A 19,817-nucleotide genomic window follows, 5' to 3' on the forward strand; every position below is an offset into this window, starting at 1 on the left:
CCAATAAATCAACAGAAACCAATAACAATAATAACAATAATAAACAGTTTGCAGTTATACCCAAATTAAAATAATTGCCAACCCCAACTAAACATTTATCCAACAAATCAACCCCACAAAAACACAACAGAGGAACCCAAATTAAAACTGTTTAAACATTTTACAGCAAGTTGTCCCAACCCAAGAGTTGTTCCAGCAATGTCCCGCTGACAAAATGACATCATTTTGACAGCACATGAGTGAAAGGTGGCTTCTTCTGCCCAGCTGTAAGAATCCCTTCCATATGATTTACAGGCCGACAGCCGCCTTGCTGTTCGGCACCTGGGAACCAGAGTTCAAGGGCCACTGCCAGCCCTATGCTTGGCGCTTGCCAACAACTGGCGCCCTATGCTTGGCACTTCCTCCCCAACAACCAATGGGGAGAGGAGGAAGAAGAAGCCTGCATTATGCAAGCATTCCCTGCATGAGGGATAAGCCTCTCTTGCAAGCAATGCCTGCAAGAAAAAATGAGGCTGGTTGCTTTGGCTGTGCAGGCCTGTTACCAGGGGAGAGGAGAAGGAGGTGGCAGCCCAGCTGGGTGTTTTCCTAGTGCCCACATTCCTTTGTGAGCATTCATTTGCAAAATAATAGACCCAGTTTGGGAGAAGCAGCGGGATGTTCCTGCATCCCTCTGCCCAAAATGAGCATCCCCTCGACCCAACGTGTTGGAACTGCATCTTGACCTTTCCACTTTCTCTTGCCTGTTCAACGTTCATCGCAGTGTCGTCCAGCGCCGTGCAGATTTTGAAAGCAACCGAGGTCACCATCAGTTCTGTGCTGGTTTCCTGGAACGCAGTGCTCGGGGCGACTGGGTACCGGGTGACGTGGGGCCCAACGCCAGGTAAGAGAACCGTCACAGCAAAGTGTTCTGATCTGTGGGTCACTGTATGTGGGGCTGCCCTTGGACCTGGTCTGGAGGGTACGGCTGGTGCAGAATGCAATGGTTAGGCTCAGGGCCGAATTTAGGTTTGATGAGGCCCTAAGCTACTGAAGGTAATGGGACCCTTCATATGTCCAGCTGTCCTTTGTCAACAACAAATTGTTGCTGTTTTTGTGTGGAATATACAGTGGTACCTCGGGTTAAGAACTTAATTTGTTCTGGAGGTCTGTTCTTCACCTGAAACTGTTCTTAACCTGAAGCACCACTTTAGCTAATGGGGCCTCCTGCTGCCGCCGCGCCGCCAGAGCACGGTTTCTGTTCTCATCCTGAAGCAAAGTTCTTAACCCGAGGTAAAATTTCTGAGTTAGCGGAGCCTGTAACCTGAAGCCTCCGTAACCTGAGGTACCACTGTATGCTATATGGTAATTTATGGACCCACTAGGTATCTAAAGCCATTTGCACATAACAAAATATGTATTTTATCAAAGTAATTCTTGAACTGAAATACAGCCATACCTCGGGTTACAGACGCTTCAGGTTGCGTTTTTTCAGGTTATGGACCCGCCGAAACCCGGAAGTACCGGAACGGGTTACTTCCGGGTTTGGGGGTCGCACATGCGCAGAAGTGCTAAATCGCGCTTTGCGCATGCGCAGAAGTGCAGAAGCGCAGAAGTCCCAAATCACAACCCACACATGCGCAGATGCGCCGCTGCAGGTTGTGAACGCTGCGGGTTGCGAACATGCATCCCGCACGGATCACGTTCGCAACCCAAGTGTCCACTATACAATTAAGAAGTATATTAATAGTGAAATACAGATAAGAAGAAGTATATTAGTAGTGAAATAATTACTAAGCTCTAACCTATAATGATTTTTTATTCATAACGAACTTAATAATGCAAACACATTGGCATTTGGCAATAACAAAAGTTTCTTCAGCAACACAATTTACAAAGACTCACAATCTAGTCTCTAGAAACTTGCTATAACATGAAATAATAATAGGTGTAAATATATGATGCAAACTGCTAATAATTATAAACAGCAGAATGTAGGCACCCTATATATAGAAAGGAGAAAACCTGTGATATTTTAGGGGGCAGGCTAGCAGGCGGGGCCCATGACTTACACCATAGGAGCCTGCACAACACAAAACAATGTTGCTGTATGTAGGTTTTATTTTATTTGTTTTTTATCTTATATTTTGGAAATGTACATCCAGGTTTTCCCTCCTTTATATTTTTGGGGCCCCCCCAAGAGAGTGGGGCCCTAGGCTATAGCTTGTTTAGCTTATACAGTGGTACCTCAGGTTACAGACGCTTCAGGTTACAGACTCCGCTAACCCGGAAATAGTACTTCGGGTTAAGAACTTTGCTTCAGGATGAGAACAGAAATCATGTGGTGGCAGCGGGAGGCCCCATTAGCTAAAGTGGTGCTTCAGGTTAACAACAGTTTCAGGTTAAGAATGGACCTCCAGAACGAATTAAGTTCTTAACCCGAGGTACCACTGTACGTAAATCTGTCACTGGTTAGGCTGTTGCTAGGGGACGATGGCTGACAGCATGTGGAACCTCTGCTAAAATATTGGCAGGGGACAGGCTGAAGGCTCTTGTTTTGACATAGAAGCCCTGCACAACTTGGGTCCAGGATAAGCTTAAGGACCTCCTGAGCCGTTATATCCCAGCCTGATCACTGATATCATCTGGAAGAGGACTACTATTTCGTAGAACTGTAGCACCCTGCTTGTGGTTAACGCTTAGCTGGAATGAAATATTCAACGCAGCAATAGAGAAATTAAAATAATAATTTATTTGTCAGACAAATAAATGATAGGCACAGTGGTATATGGTTACCAAAAGCTCTGCCCCCTCCAGCCCTGATGGCCAGCCCTTATATTTCCTCAGCCCAGCCCCCTTGCTCCTCCTTTGGCTGCCTCTGTCCAATCAGCCTGGTTGAAATTCCTATTGGCTGTTTGCTAGAACCAATCATAAAAGATACACCCATTTCCTATTACCTTTTATGGGAGACAAAGAGCTATATTTCCTTCTATCCATAAATGGCAGACAAATAGCCATATATCTTACATTTGCCTCGACAAGGCACCTTAATTACCAGATCACCTTTTGCCCCTGTTGCCCCTGCATTCCAAAACAAGTGGCTAAAACAAATGGCTCATGGTATTAAATTCTATCTAAACAGAGATCTTGGGTTCACATTCTCACACACCATCAATGAAATAAGAATCTAACATAAGAATCTAACATTTCTTACTTTCTAAATCCTTTGCCTAATTACATTAAGCCAACAAATCGCATACATAACATAGATAGCTTTTTAGAAGAAAAGGCCTTTGCAAAGTAAAAAAGGAACTCAGTAAAAACAGCTTCAAAAGAAGCCTCTTCAGTTTACACCCCCTTTCCCAGCCAGCTGCTTTTCCCATTAGCTCTTCCCAAAATTTATTGCCCTTTTTAACTCTCTCAGTATACCTTAAACCTTAGGAAAATATGGCTAGAGTCTGATGGGAGGCACATGGTATTATTTTCTGTTAAACAATAAATCTTACTATTTACCAACTCTTAATTAGTGTTTTTGCAGCTTGATTGTATTCTGTAATATGTAGGGTCAGTGTAACATTTACTCCCAGCCTGTAATTTCCTTTTACAACTTTGAGAAACTTGTCTCCTGCTACTGCTATAAATCAGGGGGGGCCTTGTTCAGGAGAGCAGGAAGATAAACAACTGCCAAAGTACTTAGCCAGCTGGTTTCTGCCTGGCATGAAACATACAAACATTTGCAAATATATCTTTAAGCTCATTTTAAAATACAGGCCTTGATCAGATGCCTCAGAACGATAGAATTGTAGAATTGGAGGGGACCCCGAGGGTCATCTAGTCCAACCCCCTGAAATGAAGGAATCTTTTGCCCAACGTGGAGCTCAAACCCACAGCCATGAGTTTAAGAGTCTCAAGTTGTACCGGCTGAGCTATTCAGCTATTCCGAGTGGCCTGAACTAAAAGAATTTCGTTTAATCCTTCCCACGCTGTGGCACCCTCGCTTTTGACTTGCAGGCATCTTACGGCGACTTTTTAAAATGCTGACAGGTCTACGGAGCTGTTTTATTTTCCATTTTTTATTAGCCTCCTACATGATTATCTGTATTTTTAATTTTTTAAATTTTTTTTAAAAATAATATTTATTATTTTTAAACCTTACAAAAAAGAAAGAAGAAAAAAGAAGGAAAAAAACATACAATACAATATATAAACAATACACAACACAACATTAACACATTAAACAAAGCAAAAGCAAAAACAGTTCAAGAAACACACATCATACCATCTCAATATCCTCTCTTTCATTTCCTTGTTTCATCGACCTCCTCTCACCTCCCTTTTTGTATTCCATTTCTATTAATTGTTTCAGCAAATCCTTTCCATCTTTCTCTATTTTCTGTCATATGATTATCTTAACATATTTTAAACTTATTTTCCATTAAAATTATAATACTTATTTATGCTTAATTCCTTAAGGCATTTCTACTAAAGCCATATAATTTCCTTCCAACACTTTTCTAACATTCATTAATTTTACATTATTTCCATATATAGATTTTAAACTTTTTCCAATATTCTTCCACCCTCTCTTCTCCCTGGTCTCGGATTCTGCCAGTCATTTCCGTCAATTCCATATAGTCCATCAACCTGGTGATCTTCTGTCCGAGGCTCTTAACTCTTTTCCAAGTCCCTTTTAATTTTTTAAAATGGTGTTTTATGTTTCAATGCTGCGCATCGCCTTGAGGGCTGGTGGCATGGAATAACTTTTATAAATAAATGAAAACTACGTAAAACACACACACTGAGGCTTCTGCTCTCCATTTTTTACCTGTTTCTGTGCATTCCAAGAGTTCTTCGGAAGAGACCGACCCCGGCAGCTTGCTCTGAACAGTTCCAATACGGATTACCGCCTGCAAAATTTGGCTGATAACACGGAATATGTGATTTCGCTGTATGTCCTTTTCGGTTCAGTAGAGGGTCCGGGGATCACCATTACTGCGAGGACCTGTGAGTACATTTGCATCACAGCCAAAAAAATAACTGGACCTCCCTTCCACCATGCATAATAATAATAATAATAATAATAATAATAATAATTATACTCCGCCCATCTGGCTGGGTTTCCCCAGCAACTCTGGTGGCTTCCAACATAATATTAAAATGCAATAGTCCATCAAACATTAAAAGCTTTCCTAAACAGGGCTGCCTTCAGATGTCTTCTAAAAGTCTGGTAGTTGTTTTTCTCTTTGACATCTGGTGGGAGGGCGTTCCACAGGGCGGGTGCCACCACCGAGAAGGCCCTCTGCCTGGTTCCCTGTAACCTCACTTCTCGCAGTGAGGGAACCGGCAGAAGGCCCTCGGCGCTGGACCTCAGTGTCCAGGCAGAACGATCGGGGTGGAGACGCTCCTTCAGATATACTGGACCGAGGCCCTTTAGGGCTTTAAAGGACAGCACCAACACTTTGAATTGTGCTTGGAAACATACTGGGAACCAATGTAGGTCTTTCAGGACTGGTGTTATATGGTCTCGGCGGCCGCTCCCAGTCACCAGGCTGCCTGCTGCATTCTGGATTAGTTGTAGTTTCCGGGTCACCTTCAAAGGTAGCCCCACGTAGAGCGCATTGCAGTAGTCCAAGCGGGAGATAACCAGAGCATGCACCACTCTGGTGAGACAGTCTGCAGGCAGGGAGGGTCTCATCCTGCGTACCAGATGGAGCTGATAAACAGCTGCCCTGGACACAGAATTGACCTTCGCCTCCATGGATAGCTGTGAGTCCAGAATGACTCCCAGGCTGCGCACCTGGTCCTTCAGGGGCACAGTTGCCCCATTCAGGACCAGGGAGTCCTCCACACCCACCCGCCTCCTGTCCCCCCAAAAAACAATACTTCTGCATACAATATCGTTCCAAAGCTGCCCCTGCCCCCCCCCTCCATTCAGGTTGTGAGTTCCTCTTAAGAAACCTTCTTCCACTGGCCAATGTTTAATACACAAGGGAGTGTTGCATTTTGCATCTTCCAAATTCCAAAAAAATGTGGGATGCTAAAAAATTGCAACATGGCTTGGGAATTCCAAAGATTTTTTTCCCAACTAATAATATTTTGTTTTGCTTGGAATACAAGATGTGTGTAAAATTGCAATCATTTAAAACGATTGCCAGATACTTGCAGTTATATTATTACTATTATGGTGATGATGATGATGATGATTAAGCATTGCCTGGCGTTTTCAGAAGGTAAATGTTGTCCAGTCACAAAAATAATAGCAGGTTTGAATTCCTCACACCCGAAAGCATATTTTTGAGGCCTCTTGCTGGAGAAGTTTGCAAAATTTGAGCTTCACCCCCTAAAATGACAGACCCTATCAGGGTCGGTTTTAGGTTTGACGAGGCCCTAAATTACTGAAGGTAATGGGGCCCTTTATATATCCAGCTGTCCTTTGTCAACAACAAATGGTCACTGTTTTTTGTGTTGCATATATGCTATATGGTAATTTATGGACCTAATAGGTATCAAAAGCGATTTGCACATGTTGCCATGCAATCAGTCCATGCAGAATGTAGGCACCCTATATATAGAAAGGAGCAAACCAATGATATTTTAGGGAGCAGGCTAGCAGGCGGGGCCCATTACTTATATCATAGGAGCCTAAAGGTAAAGGTAAAGGGACCCCTGACTGTTAGGTCCAGTCGCGGACGACTCTGGGGTTGCGGCACTCATCTCGTTTTACTGGTTGAGGGAGCCAGCGTACAGCTTCCGGGTCATGTGGCCAGCATGACTAAGCCGCTTATGGCGAACCAGAGCAGCGTACGGAAACACCATTTACCTTCCCACCGGAGCGGTACCTATTTATCTACTTACACTTTGATGTGCTTTCGAACTGCTAGGTTGGCAGGAGCAGGGACCAAACAACGGGAGCTAACCCCGTCGCAGGGATTCGAACTGCCAACCTGATCGGCAAGCCCTAGGCTCTGTGGTTTAACTCACAGCCCCACTTATATCATAGGAGCCTACACAACACAAAACAGTGTTGCTGTATGTAGGTTTTATTTTATTTGTTTTTTATCTTACATTTTGGAAATGTACATCCAGGTTTTTACCCTTTATATTTTTTGGGGGCCCCCAAGAGAGTGGGGCCCTAAGCTGTAGCTTCTTTAGCTTATACATAAATCCGGCACTGGACCCTATTAACATACCCCTTTTCATGGCAGCTCCGCTGGGTTATGTGACTCATTTCAAGGCAACCTCTTCCACGAGCACCTCCATCTCTCTGTCCTGGAGCGCTGTGCCTGCAGCCAACAAATATAAGATTGTCTGGAAACCATCTGGAACCGAGCTAGGTATGTTGATGTCCGTCCCTGGCATTTGTCCACGTAAAATACCCTCTGTAACAAAAAGCCTAAGGGTGTTTCATGCAAAGTGTGACCATATGAGATAACTTAGTTCAGGGGTGGGAAACCTTTTAAAGTCTGAGGGCCACATTCCTTTCTGGGTGACCTTCCAGGGGCCACATGACAGCAGGGGGTGGAGCCAAAGGCTAAAGTGGGCAGGGGAACAAATGTAAAATTTATCTTTGTTCACGTAGAGCGCATTGCAGTAGTCCAAGCGTGAGATAACTAGAGCATGCACCACTCTGGCAAGACAGTCTGCAGGCAGATAGGGTCTCACATGTAGTTAGAGCCTCAGATTGTAAGCTCTGGGAAAGGGCCATGGATACTGATGAATAATAACAACAGCAACCGGTTGTTTTGCAAAGAGGAAAGCAAACTTTGCCATTGGTATTTCTGTTTCAGAGAAAGACACTGCTCAGAGCCATCTCCTAGACAGCGGAGTGCTTGCTTATCGTTTGGAAAATTTGCTGCCTGATACCCAGTACACCATTGGGATTTGTGCTGTGTTTGGAGCCTCCGATGGAAGAGTCGTGACCCTTTCTCAAGGCACCGGTAACTGCAGGGTTCGCAAGGGAACATTGCTGAGCTGCGGCAGTGAATTATTTTGCCGTGGCTAAGGTAGTAAACATTAAGTCATGGGCTAGTCTTGCATTCTTGGCTAGCTGCCACACAGCAAATTGTGCAAGAGCCGAGCTTACTATAAATCACCTTGTGTCTCTCTATAGCAGGGTTTCCCAAACGTGGGTCTCTAGCTGTTTTTTTTTTACTACAATTCCCATCATCCCTGACCACTGGTCCTGCTAGCTAGGGGCGATGATTATACATTCTTTATCAATCTTCTGAGAAAAATACAAAACCTTATGCAAAGCCGCAGAGACTTATGAACTACCCAACCTAAGATGAACTTATAATGTCTGGTTTCAATGAATTTTTCAAGTGCTTAACTCAGTCTTTTGTTTTCTTTATCTTTTTAGGTAAGTTCATGAAGATACCAACAAAGGGTAAGTTCGGTGTTGTTCACAATACCGAGAGATGCTAGTGAAGTTGTAGATGGATGTTAATGAAGTTGTAGGCTGCAAATCAGTCTCTTAAGCTTAAGCCAAGAAATAGTATTCTCTATAAAATTGAATATCAATATACATAAAAAGGCTTTGAAATTAGACCACTGAAGAAGCCCAGAAAACTACCTTGGGAGTGTGCTACCTGCAAGCCCCAGTAAAAGGGCCCCATCACAGGCGAAACAGGTGCAAAACGCCAGCACCTTGTCTACAACTTTATTAACAAGCTTCTTCCTTGAGATATTTGAAGATGGCATGAAGGAGGCTCGTTTGTGTGTTTGACAGTTTCTTTTCAAGGACATCGTTCTCTGAACCTCAGGCGGTGAACTGTCAGGAGTTCAGCCTACACTCGAGTAGGACTCTGGTAGAGACACATGCCCGACTGGCATGTTCTCTCCCTCCTGGCTGATCGTTCGGGAGCTTCATAAGCTTTCTTCAGCCTGAACATCACAACGACCGGTGCCAACTGACACCGGCACACTTAGGGGTCCGCAGAGTTTGCGCAACTTGTGTAACAGACCTCAGCAACTCAGCATTTTGGCTAATCTTTATTTACATATAAACACACACGGAGCACTGCAACATGGCTCCCTCTCTCTCTAGCATCAGACAGAAAAGAGAAAAAGAACAAAGGACAACAGACCCACTTCATGGAACACAGTAACACAAACATCCTGTCTCCGTCACTTCCCACTCTATGGAGTCGAAACACATACTGGCATGTAAAAGACAACAATCCCATGACTGCAATCACGAAGCAGGGATTCTAACAGGGACGCTCATCTCTCTGGGACTTGTGGAGTTTCAGTTCCTCTTCATGGGATCAGGACCAGAGGGGAAAGCAAGTGGAACGAGCCCCCTCTTACTTTTTACTCAGTAAAGAGGTAAAGGGACCCCTGACCATTAGCTCCAGTCGTGGCCGACTCTGGGGTTGTGGTGCTCATCTCGCTTTATTGGCCGAGGGAGCCAGCGTACAGCTTCCGGGTCATGTGGCCAGCATGACTAAGCCACTTCTGGAGAACCAGAGCAGCGCACGGAAACGCCGTTTACCTTCCCACCTGAGTGGTACCTATTTATCTACTTGCACTTTGACGTGCTTTCGAACTGCTAGGTTGGCAGGAGCAGGGACCGAGCAACGGGAGCTCACCCCGTCACAGGGATTCAAACTGCCAACCTTCTGATCAGCAAGCCCTAGGCTCTGTGGTTTAACCCACAGCGCCACCTAGTGGAGCATTCCAAAATATGAGCCCTTCCTTGCGCCCAGAAGTAGTTCATTCCAGAATGCTACTGCTGACATTTCCTTTTCGCATTGTTTGTCTGCAGCAGGGTCTCGTGGGAACCTCTCCGTTCCCCTTCCAATGGTTCCATCTGCAAAACCTATTACAACTAGATTCCTGCCATTGAGTTCAAGACAATCCACTCCTCCAGCAGCCACCTCTCTCAGGCCAAGAACCACCTCTGCACACGCAGCCAGGATCCTTAAGGCAACAGCATCGCCAGCTGCCACCCCTAGCCCAGGTGAGCTTGAGACTCGGAACTACTTATTAATTTATGTTTACAATGAATGGACAGCGCATCGTCAAGTCCACCCTAGGAGGCTTATGAAAATAATAAAATAAACGAACTTGAGAATCGGTCAAAACTCACAGCAGTGAGACCTTGAATGGTTGTAGAATAAATACCTGGAAGCATTTCATGAAGGATTGTGGATTTGAGCTCTAGGAAGGCCGTTCATAATGATGGGGCCACCACAAAAAATGCCCTGCTGTTTTCCTAAAGGGTGTGTCCAGGCAACCATAGTAATCCCAATGTGAAAGGGCCTGGCCATGCTTTGATCAGGTGTATAAGCTTTGGCCACTGAGAAACTCATTGTTTCTGTTCACAGTAGAAACTTATGTGCATAGCTCAGATTGGCTAGGAACCATGAGGTTACTAACCCATTTCCCCAATCGTCTCCAGAGCATGGTTACTACATTTTAAAAAATGGGGCAGGGAGGGGGGCATAGGGACATGGTCTGTGACTGACAGAGACCACTGTCTTCCTTTCTCACTCCCAGTCTGCAGCAAATTCAAAGCAGACATTGCCTTTCTGGTGGATGAATCGTCGAGCATCGGCCAAAGTAACTTTGCCAAAATAAAGGACTTCCTCTTCCGCATCGTCTCTTATTTCCCCAGAATTGGGCCTGAAGGTACACAGGTAAAAGCTTCTGTGATGCAGATGTTTGCACAAGTCACTAATAATAATAATAATAATAATAATAATAATAATAATAATAACATTTATTTATACCCCGCCCTCCACGGCCAGAGCCGGGCTCAGGGCAGCTAACACCAATAACATCACAGTAAAAACATAATAGGGGGGAAAGGGAGGGGAAACCAATTTAAAATACAAGTTAAAATGCAATTTAAAATGCAGCCTCATTTTTAAATGGCTGATAAATCAAGACCATAAGGGGAGGGAAACATAAGGGTCAGACTGAGTCCAAACCAAAGGCTAGGCTGAGCAGCTCTGTCTTGCAGGCCCTGCGGAAAGATGTCAAGTCCCACAGGGCCCTGGTCTCTTGTGACAGAGCGTTCCATGAAGTTGGGGCCAGTACTGAAAAGGCCCTGGCCCTAGTTGAAACCAATCTAACCTCCTTGAAGCTCAGGACCTCCAAAGTGTTGTTATTTGTGGACTTACAAACAACAAGCCTGCTGAATCAGGCCAGTGACCCATCAGTCCACCATCCTGCGGCTGACCACATGCCCGTGTGGAAATCTGCAATCTCTGCATGAGCACAGCAGCACCCTGCCCTCCTGAAGTTCAGAATTGATGTGATATGATGCCTCTGGCCATTTACACGGCGGGGGCTCCGTATCACCAGAGGCGAAGCAACTTGCTCCAGTACCCGGACTGGTTTGGTGCACGTCCCGGGGGGTGCACGGCACGTGGTGCGCACCTTGGGGGGTGCCGCCAATCGGGGGTTGGCATTTTGTCAACACCCCCCCCCCGGAATGGTACCCGGAGCAAGCCGCACCCCCCGGAATGCCCCTGCCCATCGTCTCCTTTTTCTGCAACTAGGGATGGAAAGATCTGTGGGTTCTACGGGTTGGTTGGGTTGGAAGGGGCTGACTGTCAGGAGTTCAGCCTACACTCGAGTAGGACCCTGGCAGAGACACATTCCCGACTGGCATGTTCTCTCCCTCCTGGTGGATCGTGCGGGAGCTTCATAAGCTTTCTTCAGCCCAAACATCACAGCGACCGATGCCAACCGACGCCGGCACACTTAGGGATTCTCACAGTTGCGTAACAGACCTCAGCAACTCAGCATTTTGGCTAATCTACTTTATTTACATATAAACACACACGGAGCACTGCAACATGGCTCCCTCTCTAGCATCAGACAGCAAAGAGAGAAAGAACAAAGGACAATAGTCCTACTTCACGGAACACAGTAACACAAACATCCTGTCTCCGTCACTTCCCACTCTGTGGAGTCAAAATATACCATCATGTGAAAGACAACAATCCCATGACTGCAATCATGGAGCAGGAATTCTAACACTGACACCTCCCTCTGTTGAGCCCAAGAGATCTCCACTGGCCTCCACCTGTGAAGTAACACAAGCATCACTCTTTCCGCACGGAGGTCCCGCCGAAAATACAGGGTGCAGAAGGACTATAAGTGGGCTTCCTGGTAGTGGCAGCCCATGCAAAGCTCTGGAATGTGGGTGTTCCGGGTGAAGGCAGGAAATGGCTCTATTTAGCCCCCTTCACCTGGACTCAGTCGCTCCCCCAGCTGCAGGCTACCATAGACCCGAGCAGGCTTTCACCTGCCCCTCTTCCCAGTTGCCATGAGGAATGGGGCTGTGGGATGAGGGACAAAACATGTTGGAAATGTAAGGGTGTAGATGGAGGGTGTAGATGGTGGTTGGAGAATGGATGGTGGCTAATGGATTGAGGTTGAATCCTGACAAGACAGAAGTACTGTTTTTGGGGGACAGGAGGCGGGCAGGTGTGGAGGACTCCCTGGTCCTGAACGGGGTAATTGTGCCCCTGAAGGACCAGGGGCGCAGCCTGGGAGTCATTTTGGACTCACAGCTGTCCATGGAGGCACAGGGCAGCTGTCTACCAACTCCATGTGGTACGCAGGATGAGACCCTCCCTGCCCGCGGACTGTCTCGTCAGAGTGGTGCATGCTCCAGTTATCTCCCGCTTGGACTACTGCAATGCGCTCTACGTGGGGCTACCTTTGAAGGTGACCTGGAAACTACAACTAATCCAGAATGCGGCAGCTAGACTGGTGACTGGGGGCAGCCGCCAAGACCACATAACACCGGTCTTGAAAGACCTGCATTGGCTCCCAGTACGTTTCCGAGCACAATTCAAAGTGTTGGTGTTGACCTTTAAAGCCCTAAACGGCCTCGGTCCAGTATACCTGAAGGAGCGTCTCCACCCCCATCGTTCTGCCCCGACACTGAGGTCCAGCTCCGAGCGCCTTCTGGCGGTTCCCTCATTGCGAGAAGCAAAGCTACAGGGAACCAGGCAGAGGGCCTTCTCAGTAGTGGCTCACGCTCTGTGGAACACCTCCCACCAGATGTCAAAGAGATAAACAACTACCTGACATTCAGAAGACATCTCAAGGTAGCCCTGTTCAGGGAAGTTTTTAATGTGTGACATCTTAGTGTATTTTGGGTCTTTGTGGAAGCTGCCCAGAGTGGCTGGGGAAACCCAGCCAGATGGGCGGGGTACAAATAATAAATTATTATTATTATTACTATTATTATTATTATTATTATTATTAGTGGTGGACTTGTGATAAAGTAAAAACATTTTGGGAATTGATCTACAATGAACTAAAGAAGATGCTTAGATATTCATTTCCCAAAAAACCAGAAGCTTTTTTGCTAGGCTTGATGGGAAATGAGATTATGAAGATAGATCAAAGACTATCCATGTACGCCACAGTTGCAGCGAGGATTTTGTTGGCCCAAAAATTGAAATTACAAGAAATTTGGGAGTTGGCCAAACTGACTTGCAGGATCTGAGACCAGGACGAAATTCCAGAGAGACTGGAGTAAATTTATTGTATATTTAAATAACTGTAAAAAATTTGAAGACACTAGCAGGACTGAAGTAAATCCTACAATGTAGAGATATTGTAAAGAGTTATAATGCACGATTGGATTTGATGTGGGATACCTGTTGAAGGGAAGGAGGGAAGTCATAAGCTCAGCAGAGCAAAATGTTTATATGTTGATTAATGTGTTGTTTGAAAAAGTGTTTAAGGAAAAATAATAAAAATTTATATATATATTTAAAAAAGAGGAATGGGGGTGTGGATCCTGCCCTGCCCTTCTGCCCTGCCACTTTCTGCTTGGGTTTTTTTTTTGGAGGGGGGTTTGCTCTGTTAGTTGCTGGGGTCAGCAATTGTACGCTCAATTTTAGGAACCGCTGCTTAGCTGACCTTGGCTGGCTCTGCTGGCGAAATGAGAATGCTTGCAATCAGAATGGTTTTTCCTTCTGTTCCTTTTTTTCTGGCTAAACTCAGATGCTTCTTTTGCCTTCTCGTGCTAGATTGCTGTAGCTCAGTACAGTGAGGAGCCCAGGACGGAATTCCACTTTAACCGTTATAGGGACCGGAACGGCGTTTTGAAAGCTCTCAAGAGACTCCGCTATGCTGGCGGAAACACAAAAACCGGTGGGTATTGCACCGCCCAGTGTTTACTTTGTTAAAAAATTATTTTGTACGTTTATGTTGTAAACCGCCCTGATATCTGTGAATGAAGGGTGGCATACAAAATAAATAATAATAATAGTAATAATAATAATAATGTTTATATGGCTTTAGTAGAAATGTTATTAAGAATTAAGTAAGAATGAATAGATTATGGGTAAAAGTGTAAAATTCAAGGCTAAATTGCGTTAAGATAAATTATGGAACTAAATTTGAGAAAGAGGGAAAGGACTTGCTGAAACAACTAATTGAACTAGAATACAAAAAGGGAGGTGTGAGGAAGTCAAGGAAACAAGCAAATGAAAGATAAGGACATGAAAATACTGGGGGGGGGGGTCTTTTTAAAATGTTTTTGCTTTTTAAATGTTTTTTGTTTTTTCTTTCTTATGTACTGTAACTGCTGTTTTTTACTGTTTTTTTTCTTTTTTTTATCTACTTTTGAAATTTTGTAATCTTTTATTGTTTGTTTTTCTTTTTTCTGTATTTGTTAAACCCTAATAAATATTTTTTTAATAATAATAATAATAATAATAATAATACCTGGTTGAATTGATGACCACCACCTCTCCTGAAATTTCAATTCTCTAGGCAATCTCTAATGCCTAACCCTGGTCCAGAGGAAAAACAAAAATTGATTGTGGAAGTTGCTTGACCCCTTCTCCTAAAACCAATACCACCACCAAAATTGCCCTCTCTGAACTGTTTTTTTCTCCTTGAAGGAGAACATATTTAGTGAGCTGGTATCTTCCTCCTCGGGAAAATCAGTTTTGAGTAGAAAAAAGGGAAAGGGTTAAGTAGCCCTTTCTTCCTGCTCTTCTGCTCCTGAGCGTTATATCACCAACAGGGGACCTGGGGCCTAAACAGTCCCACCAATCCATTTTGGCCACCCCCACTTGCCCTATAACTGCCCTCATATCTGATGTGGGGCAGGTAAAACTGTGGCTGAGCCAAAAGGGGCTTTGCAGGCACTGCCAATCAGCTGGTTGTTGGTGCCTGCAAAGCGTCTTTCAAAATGCCGTGCGAAGTTTAGACATTGTATTTCATTTTAAAAACAAACCTTGGGAGGCTACTGTGACGTTAGCATATATGAGAGAGTGCTGGAGGGAAAATAGTGAAATAGGTTGCACAGACAGGACCCAGGGGGCGGGGTGGAGTCAGTGGGTCTATAAAACTAGTTCTGGGAGGAGTTCGTTGGGAGTTGTGGGTGGGCAGTTGGTTGGATTTTGTGGGTTGGCTGGTTGGGAAAGGCAGTTGGTAATAGAGAGACAGTTAGGGCAGTGGGTTCTTGAGTGTGGGGAGGTAGAAGAGATAGAGAGAGGAAAATACAGTGGTGCCTCGCAAGACGAAAACAATCCGTTCTGCGAGTCTCTTCGTCTAGCGGTTTTTTCGTCTTGCGAAGCAACCCTATTAGCGGCTTAGCGGATTAGTGCTATTAGCGGCTTAGCGGCTTAGCGGCTATTAAAGGCTTAGCGGCTTACCGGCTAAAAGGCTATTAGCGGCTTAGCGGCTTAGAAAAAGGGGGGGGGGAGCGAAAAAAAATCGCAAGACTTGCAAGACGTTTTCGTCTTGCGAAGCAAGCCCATAGGGAAATTCGTCTTGCGAAGCAACTCAAAAACGGAAAACCCTTTCGTCTAGCGGGTTTTTCGTCTTGCGAGGCATTCGTCTTGCGGGGCACCACTGTAAGACTAAGAAAGTAAAGAGCAACAATGTTTGGAATGCTGTAAAAGCTTTGTTTGTGTCTGAAATAAAATACACTCTTCTTTATTAATTGAAAAGCTGACTGAGACTGAAGTGATTTTACCAGGGAGGACCTGGTTGGTGGCAGCGGATTAGTGGTGTACGGGTCAATAGTCCGTGAGACGACCGGGGGCTCCGTATGAACGTCACAGCTACAACCTTCTCTTGCTTCCAAACAGGAAAAGAAATGGGGATTTGGCACATTTCTAGAGAAAGAGCAGGTCTCTTAGAAAATTAAACAGGGCTTTAGGACTCTGCACCTGTTCTTGCACTCTCTCAAGTTCCCACAGACCCCTTCTTGCTCGCTTCCATGTCACTGTAACACTCTCTGCCCCATTTTCTGTTCTTTCTCACAGGTAGGGCCATCGGCTACGTCTTGAAAGAGATATTCCAAGCCTTCAAGGGGATGAGGCCCTCTGTGTCCCGCACCCTGGTGCTGCTGACGGATGGGCCATCTCAGGACGATGTTGTGCCCCCAGCCAAAGTGGCCCACCTTATAGGTAAAGCTGTGGGTCTGAGACAATCTGGAGTCTGGGCTTCCCATAAGCGGAGTCTTCCCCAGCTGGAAGATGAAGTGCCTTAGCTCAGTGCGTGGAGCTCTTGAGCATCTGCTTGGCATGTAGAAGGTCCTAAATTTGATCCCCGTCATCTTCAGGTAAGGCTGGGAATGTCCCCTGCCTGAATCCCTGGAGAGCCATTGCCAGTCAGTGTAGACCAGGGTTTCCCAAACATCTGTCTCCAGCTGTTTGGGGACTACAATTCCCATCATCCCCAACCACTGAGCCTCCTAGCTAGGGATGATGGGAGTGGTAGTTCGAAAATAGCTGGAGACCCACGTTTGGGAAACACTGGTGTAGACTGATCTACAATTTAAAAAAAAAGAGGAGAAAAATCAAACCTTTTGTTGTTGTTTAGTCGTTCAGTTGTGTCCGACTCTTCGTGACCCCCTGGACCAGAGCACGCCAGGCACTCCTGTCTTCCACTGCCTCCCGCAGTTTGGTCAAACTCATGCTGGTAGCTTCGAGAACACTGTCCAACCATCTCGTCCTCTGTCGTCCCCTTCTCCTTGTGCCCTCCATCTTTCCCAACATCAGGGTCTTTTCCAGAGAGTCTTCTCTTCTCATGAGGTGGCCAAATTATGGGAGCCTAAGCTTCAGGATCCGTCCTTCCAGTGAGCACTCAGGGCTGATTTCCTTCAGAATGGATCAGTTTGATCTTCTTGCAGTCCATGGGACTCTCAAGAGTCTCCTCCAGCACCAGAATTCAAAAGCATCCATTCTTCGGCAAAAATCGTATAAAAATGAAACCTACAATTTTTTAAAAAAGGATTTTGAAAGCTTAATGTTTTTAAGCTATTATAGCTTTGTTCAGAGATACCACAGGGTGGAATCTAGAACTTTTAGCATGCAAAGTGGTTGCTCTGCTACTGTCTCTGGTGATCCCACTCTCAATACAACTTCCCTATACCTTGTCCATGGCTGCTTCAAGGAGGTTTTGTAATGTGTGCATTTAAGGTAGACAAATTCCTTAGTTACAATTCAATAAGTATTGTCACACGTCACCCCAATCTCCAAGCAGTGTGACATTCCAGGGGTGCTTACCCAGAGATTGTGTTTCCTTCCGAATGAGGCATAGCGAAGACTGTGGCGTCTCTGATATAGGGCTTATTTACACATATATACCACCTGAGCCTGGGACGTGGGTGGCGCTGTGGTCTAAACCACTGAGCCTCTTGGGCTTGCCGATCGGAAGGTCGGCAGTTTGAATCCCCGCGATGTGGTGAACTCCTGTTGCTCGGTCCCTGCTCCTTCCAACCCAGCAGTTTGAAAGCACGTCAAAGTGCAAGTAGATAAATAGGTACCACTCCGGTGGGGAGGAAAATGGCATTTCCATGCACTGCTCTGGTTTGCCAGAAGCGGCTTAGTCATGCTGGCCACATGACCCGGAAAAACTGTCTGCGGACAAACACTGGCTCCCTCGGTCAGTAAAGCGAGATGAGCGCTGCAACCCCAGAGTCGTTCACGACTGGGCTTAACTGTCAGGGCTGCTTTACTTTTACTTTTCTACCACCGGAGCCTATGATGGAGCCGTCCGCAGCGTTGACACCTCAAAAATGTCCTGCTTCTCCTTTAGCAGCAGCCTTGGATTCTGGTAGAAATCAGGCATGGCTCTGTCTCTTAGCTGCCCAGTCTGTTTCTTTCTTCCAGCTTCTAGCTCACCCTTGCCCCCTGGCAAAGAGCCTAATAATAATAATAATAATAATAATAATAATAATAATAATAATAATAATTTATTATTTATACCCCACCCATCCGGCTGGGTTTCCCCAGCCACTCTGGGTGGCTTCCAACAAAACACTAAAATACAATAACCTATTAAACATTAAAAGCTTCCCTAAACAGGGCTGCCTTCAGATGTGTTTTAAAAGTCTGGTAGTTGTTTTTCTCTTTGATATTTGGTGGGAGGGCGTTCCACAGGGTGGGTGCCACTACCGAGAAGGCTGGACCTCAGTGTCCTGGTAGAACAATGGGGGTGGAGATGCTCCTTCAGATATACTGGACCAAGGCCATTTAGGGCTTTAAAGGTGCTCTTTCAATTGTGCTCGGAAACGTGCTGGGAGCCATTGTAGGTCTTTCAAGACTGGTGTTATGTAGTCTCGGCGGTCACCAGTCTAGCTGCCGCAGTCTGGATTAGTTGTAGTTTCCGGGTCACCTTCAAAGGTAGCCCCACATAGAGCGCATTGCCGTAGTCCAAGCGGGAGCTAACTAGAGCATGCACCACTCTGGTGAGACAGTCCGCGGGCAGATAAGGTCTCATCCTGCGTACCAGATGGAGCTGGTAAACAGCTGCCTTGGACACAGAATTGACCTGCGCCTCCATGGACAGCTGTGAGTCCAAAATGACTGCCAGGCTGCGCACCTGGTCCTTCAGGCGCACAGTTACCCCATTCAGGACCAGGGAGTCCTCCACACACTTGCCCGCCCCCTGTTCCCCCAAAACAGTACTTCTATCTTGTCAGGATTCAACCTCAATCTGTTAGCCACCATCCATCCTCCAACCGCCCCCAGACACTCACACAGGACCTTCACCGCCTTCACTGGTTCTGATTTGAAAGAGAGGTAGAGCTCTCCTTGTTCCCTGAATGACCCACACTTAGTGGGCCTTTACCAGGCTGGCCTGGCTATTCCAGCAATTGAATGCGGGCAGGATCCAGGAATGACAAGCGGGGCTCAGGCTACCCCCCGCGACTCATCATAATATTTCCTCCCTCTCCAGGGATCCGCGTGATCGCTGTGGGCATTTCTGGGGCTGACCCGGAAGAACTGAAAAGAGTCTTGTTGCATCGGAACTTGAACAACCTCTTCTACGCTGGCACTTTTGACGATCTCCCGCTGATCCTCAAGGAGCTCATAGAAACCATTTGCTCTGGGTCCCAGGAAGTTGTTGCCAAGCCACAGGAAAGTGGGGTGAGGGTCTTTTTCCTTGATCAGCACCTAGTTCTTCGTCTTGCATTTCCTCTGGAGGTCTTTTAAAGGGTAGGTTGACCAGATCCGAAAAGGAGATGGGGAATACGTACCTTCTGTTTGCTCAGAAGGGGGGAATTTGGCCAATGTGGTTTATTCTTCAGGGATGAGAACAATTAACTATAATAATAATAATACTATAATAATAATTTATTATTTATACCCTGCCCTTCTTGGCTGGGTTTCCCCAGCCACTCTGGGCGGCTTCCAACAGAATATTGAAATACAACAACCTATTAAACATTAAAAGCTTCCCTAAACAGGGCTGCCTTCAGATGCCTTCTAAAAGTCTGGTAGTTGTTTCTCTCTTTGACATCTGGTGGGAGGGCGTTCCACAGGGCGGGCGCCACCACCGAGAAGGCCCTCTGCCTGGTTCCCTGTAACTTGGCTTCTCGCAATGAGGGAACCACCAGAAGG

General features: G+C 45.8%; 1 protein-coding gene across 1 annotated transcript in view; it reads left to right on the forward strand.

Annotated features, from left to right (window-relative positions):
- LOC114605525 (uncharacterized) overlaps nucleotides 1–19,817 on the forward strand; it is a 231,287-nt gene that overhangs the window by 53,433 nt on the left and 158,037 nt on the right. The window contains exons 13-21 of the mRNA XM_077935611.1: nucleotides 761–880; nucleotides 4,822–4,980; nucleotides 7,182–7,310; nucleotides 7,764–7,913; nucleotides 9,743–9,937; nucleotides 10,477–10,616; nucleotides 13,980–14,103; nucleotides 16,233–16,376; nucleotides 19,153–19,343. Of these exons, the coding sequence (XP_077791737.1) occupies nucleotides 761–880; nucleotides 4,822–4,980; nucleotides 7,182–7,310; nucleotides 7,764–7,913; nucleotides 9,743–9,937; nucleotides 10,477–10,616; nucleotides 13,980–14,103; nucleotides 16,233–16,376; nucleotides 19,153–19,343 (1,352 nt within the window). The remainder of the gene's footprint in view (nucleotides 1–760; nucleotides 881–4,821; nucleotides 4,981–7,181; nucleotides 7,311–7,763; nucleotides 7,914–9,742; nucleotides 9,938–10,476; nucleotides 10,617–13,979; nucleotides 14,104–16,232; nucleotides 16,377–19,152; nucleotides 19,344–19,817) is intronic.

This window comes from Podarcis muralis, chromosome 10 (assembly GCF_964188315.1).
Source record: "Podarcis muralis chromosome 10, rPodMur119.hap1.1, whole genome shotgun sequence".
NCBI lineage: Eukaryota > Metazoa > Chordata > Lepidosauria > Squamata > Lacertidae > Podarcis > Podarcis muralis.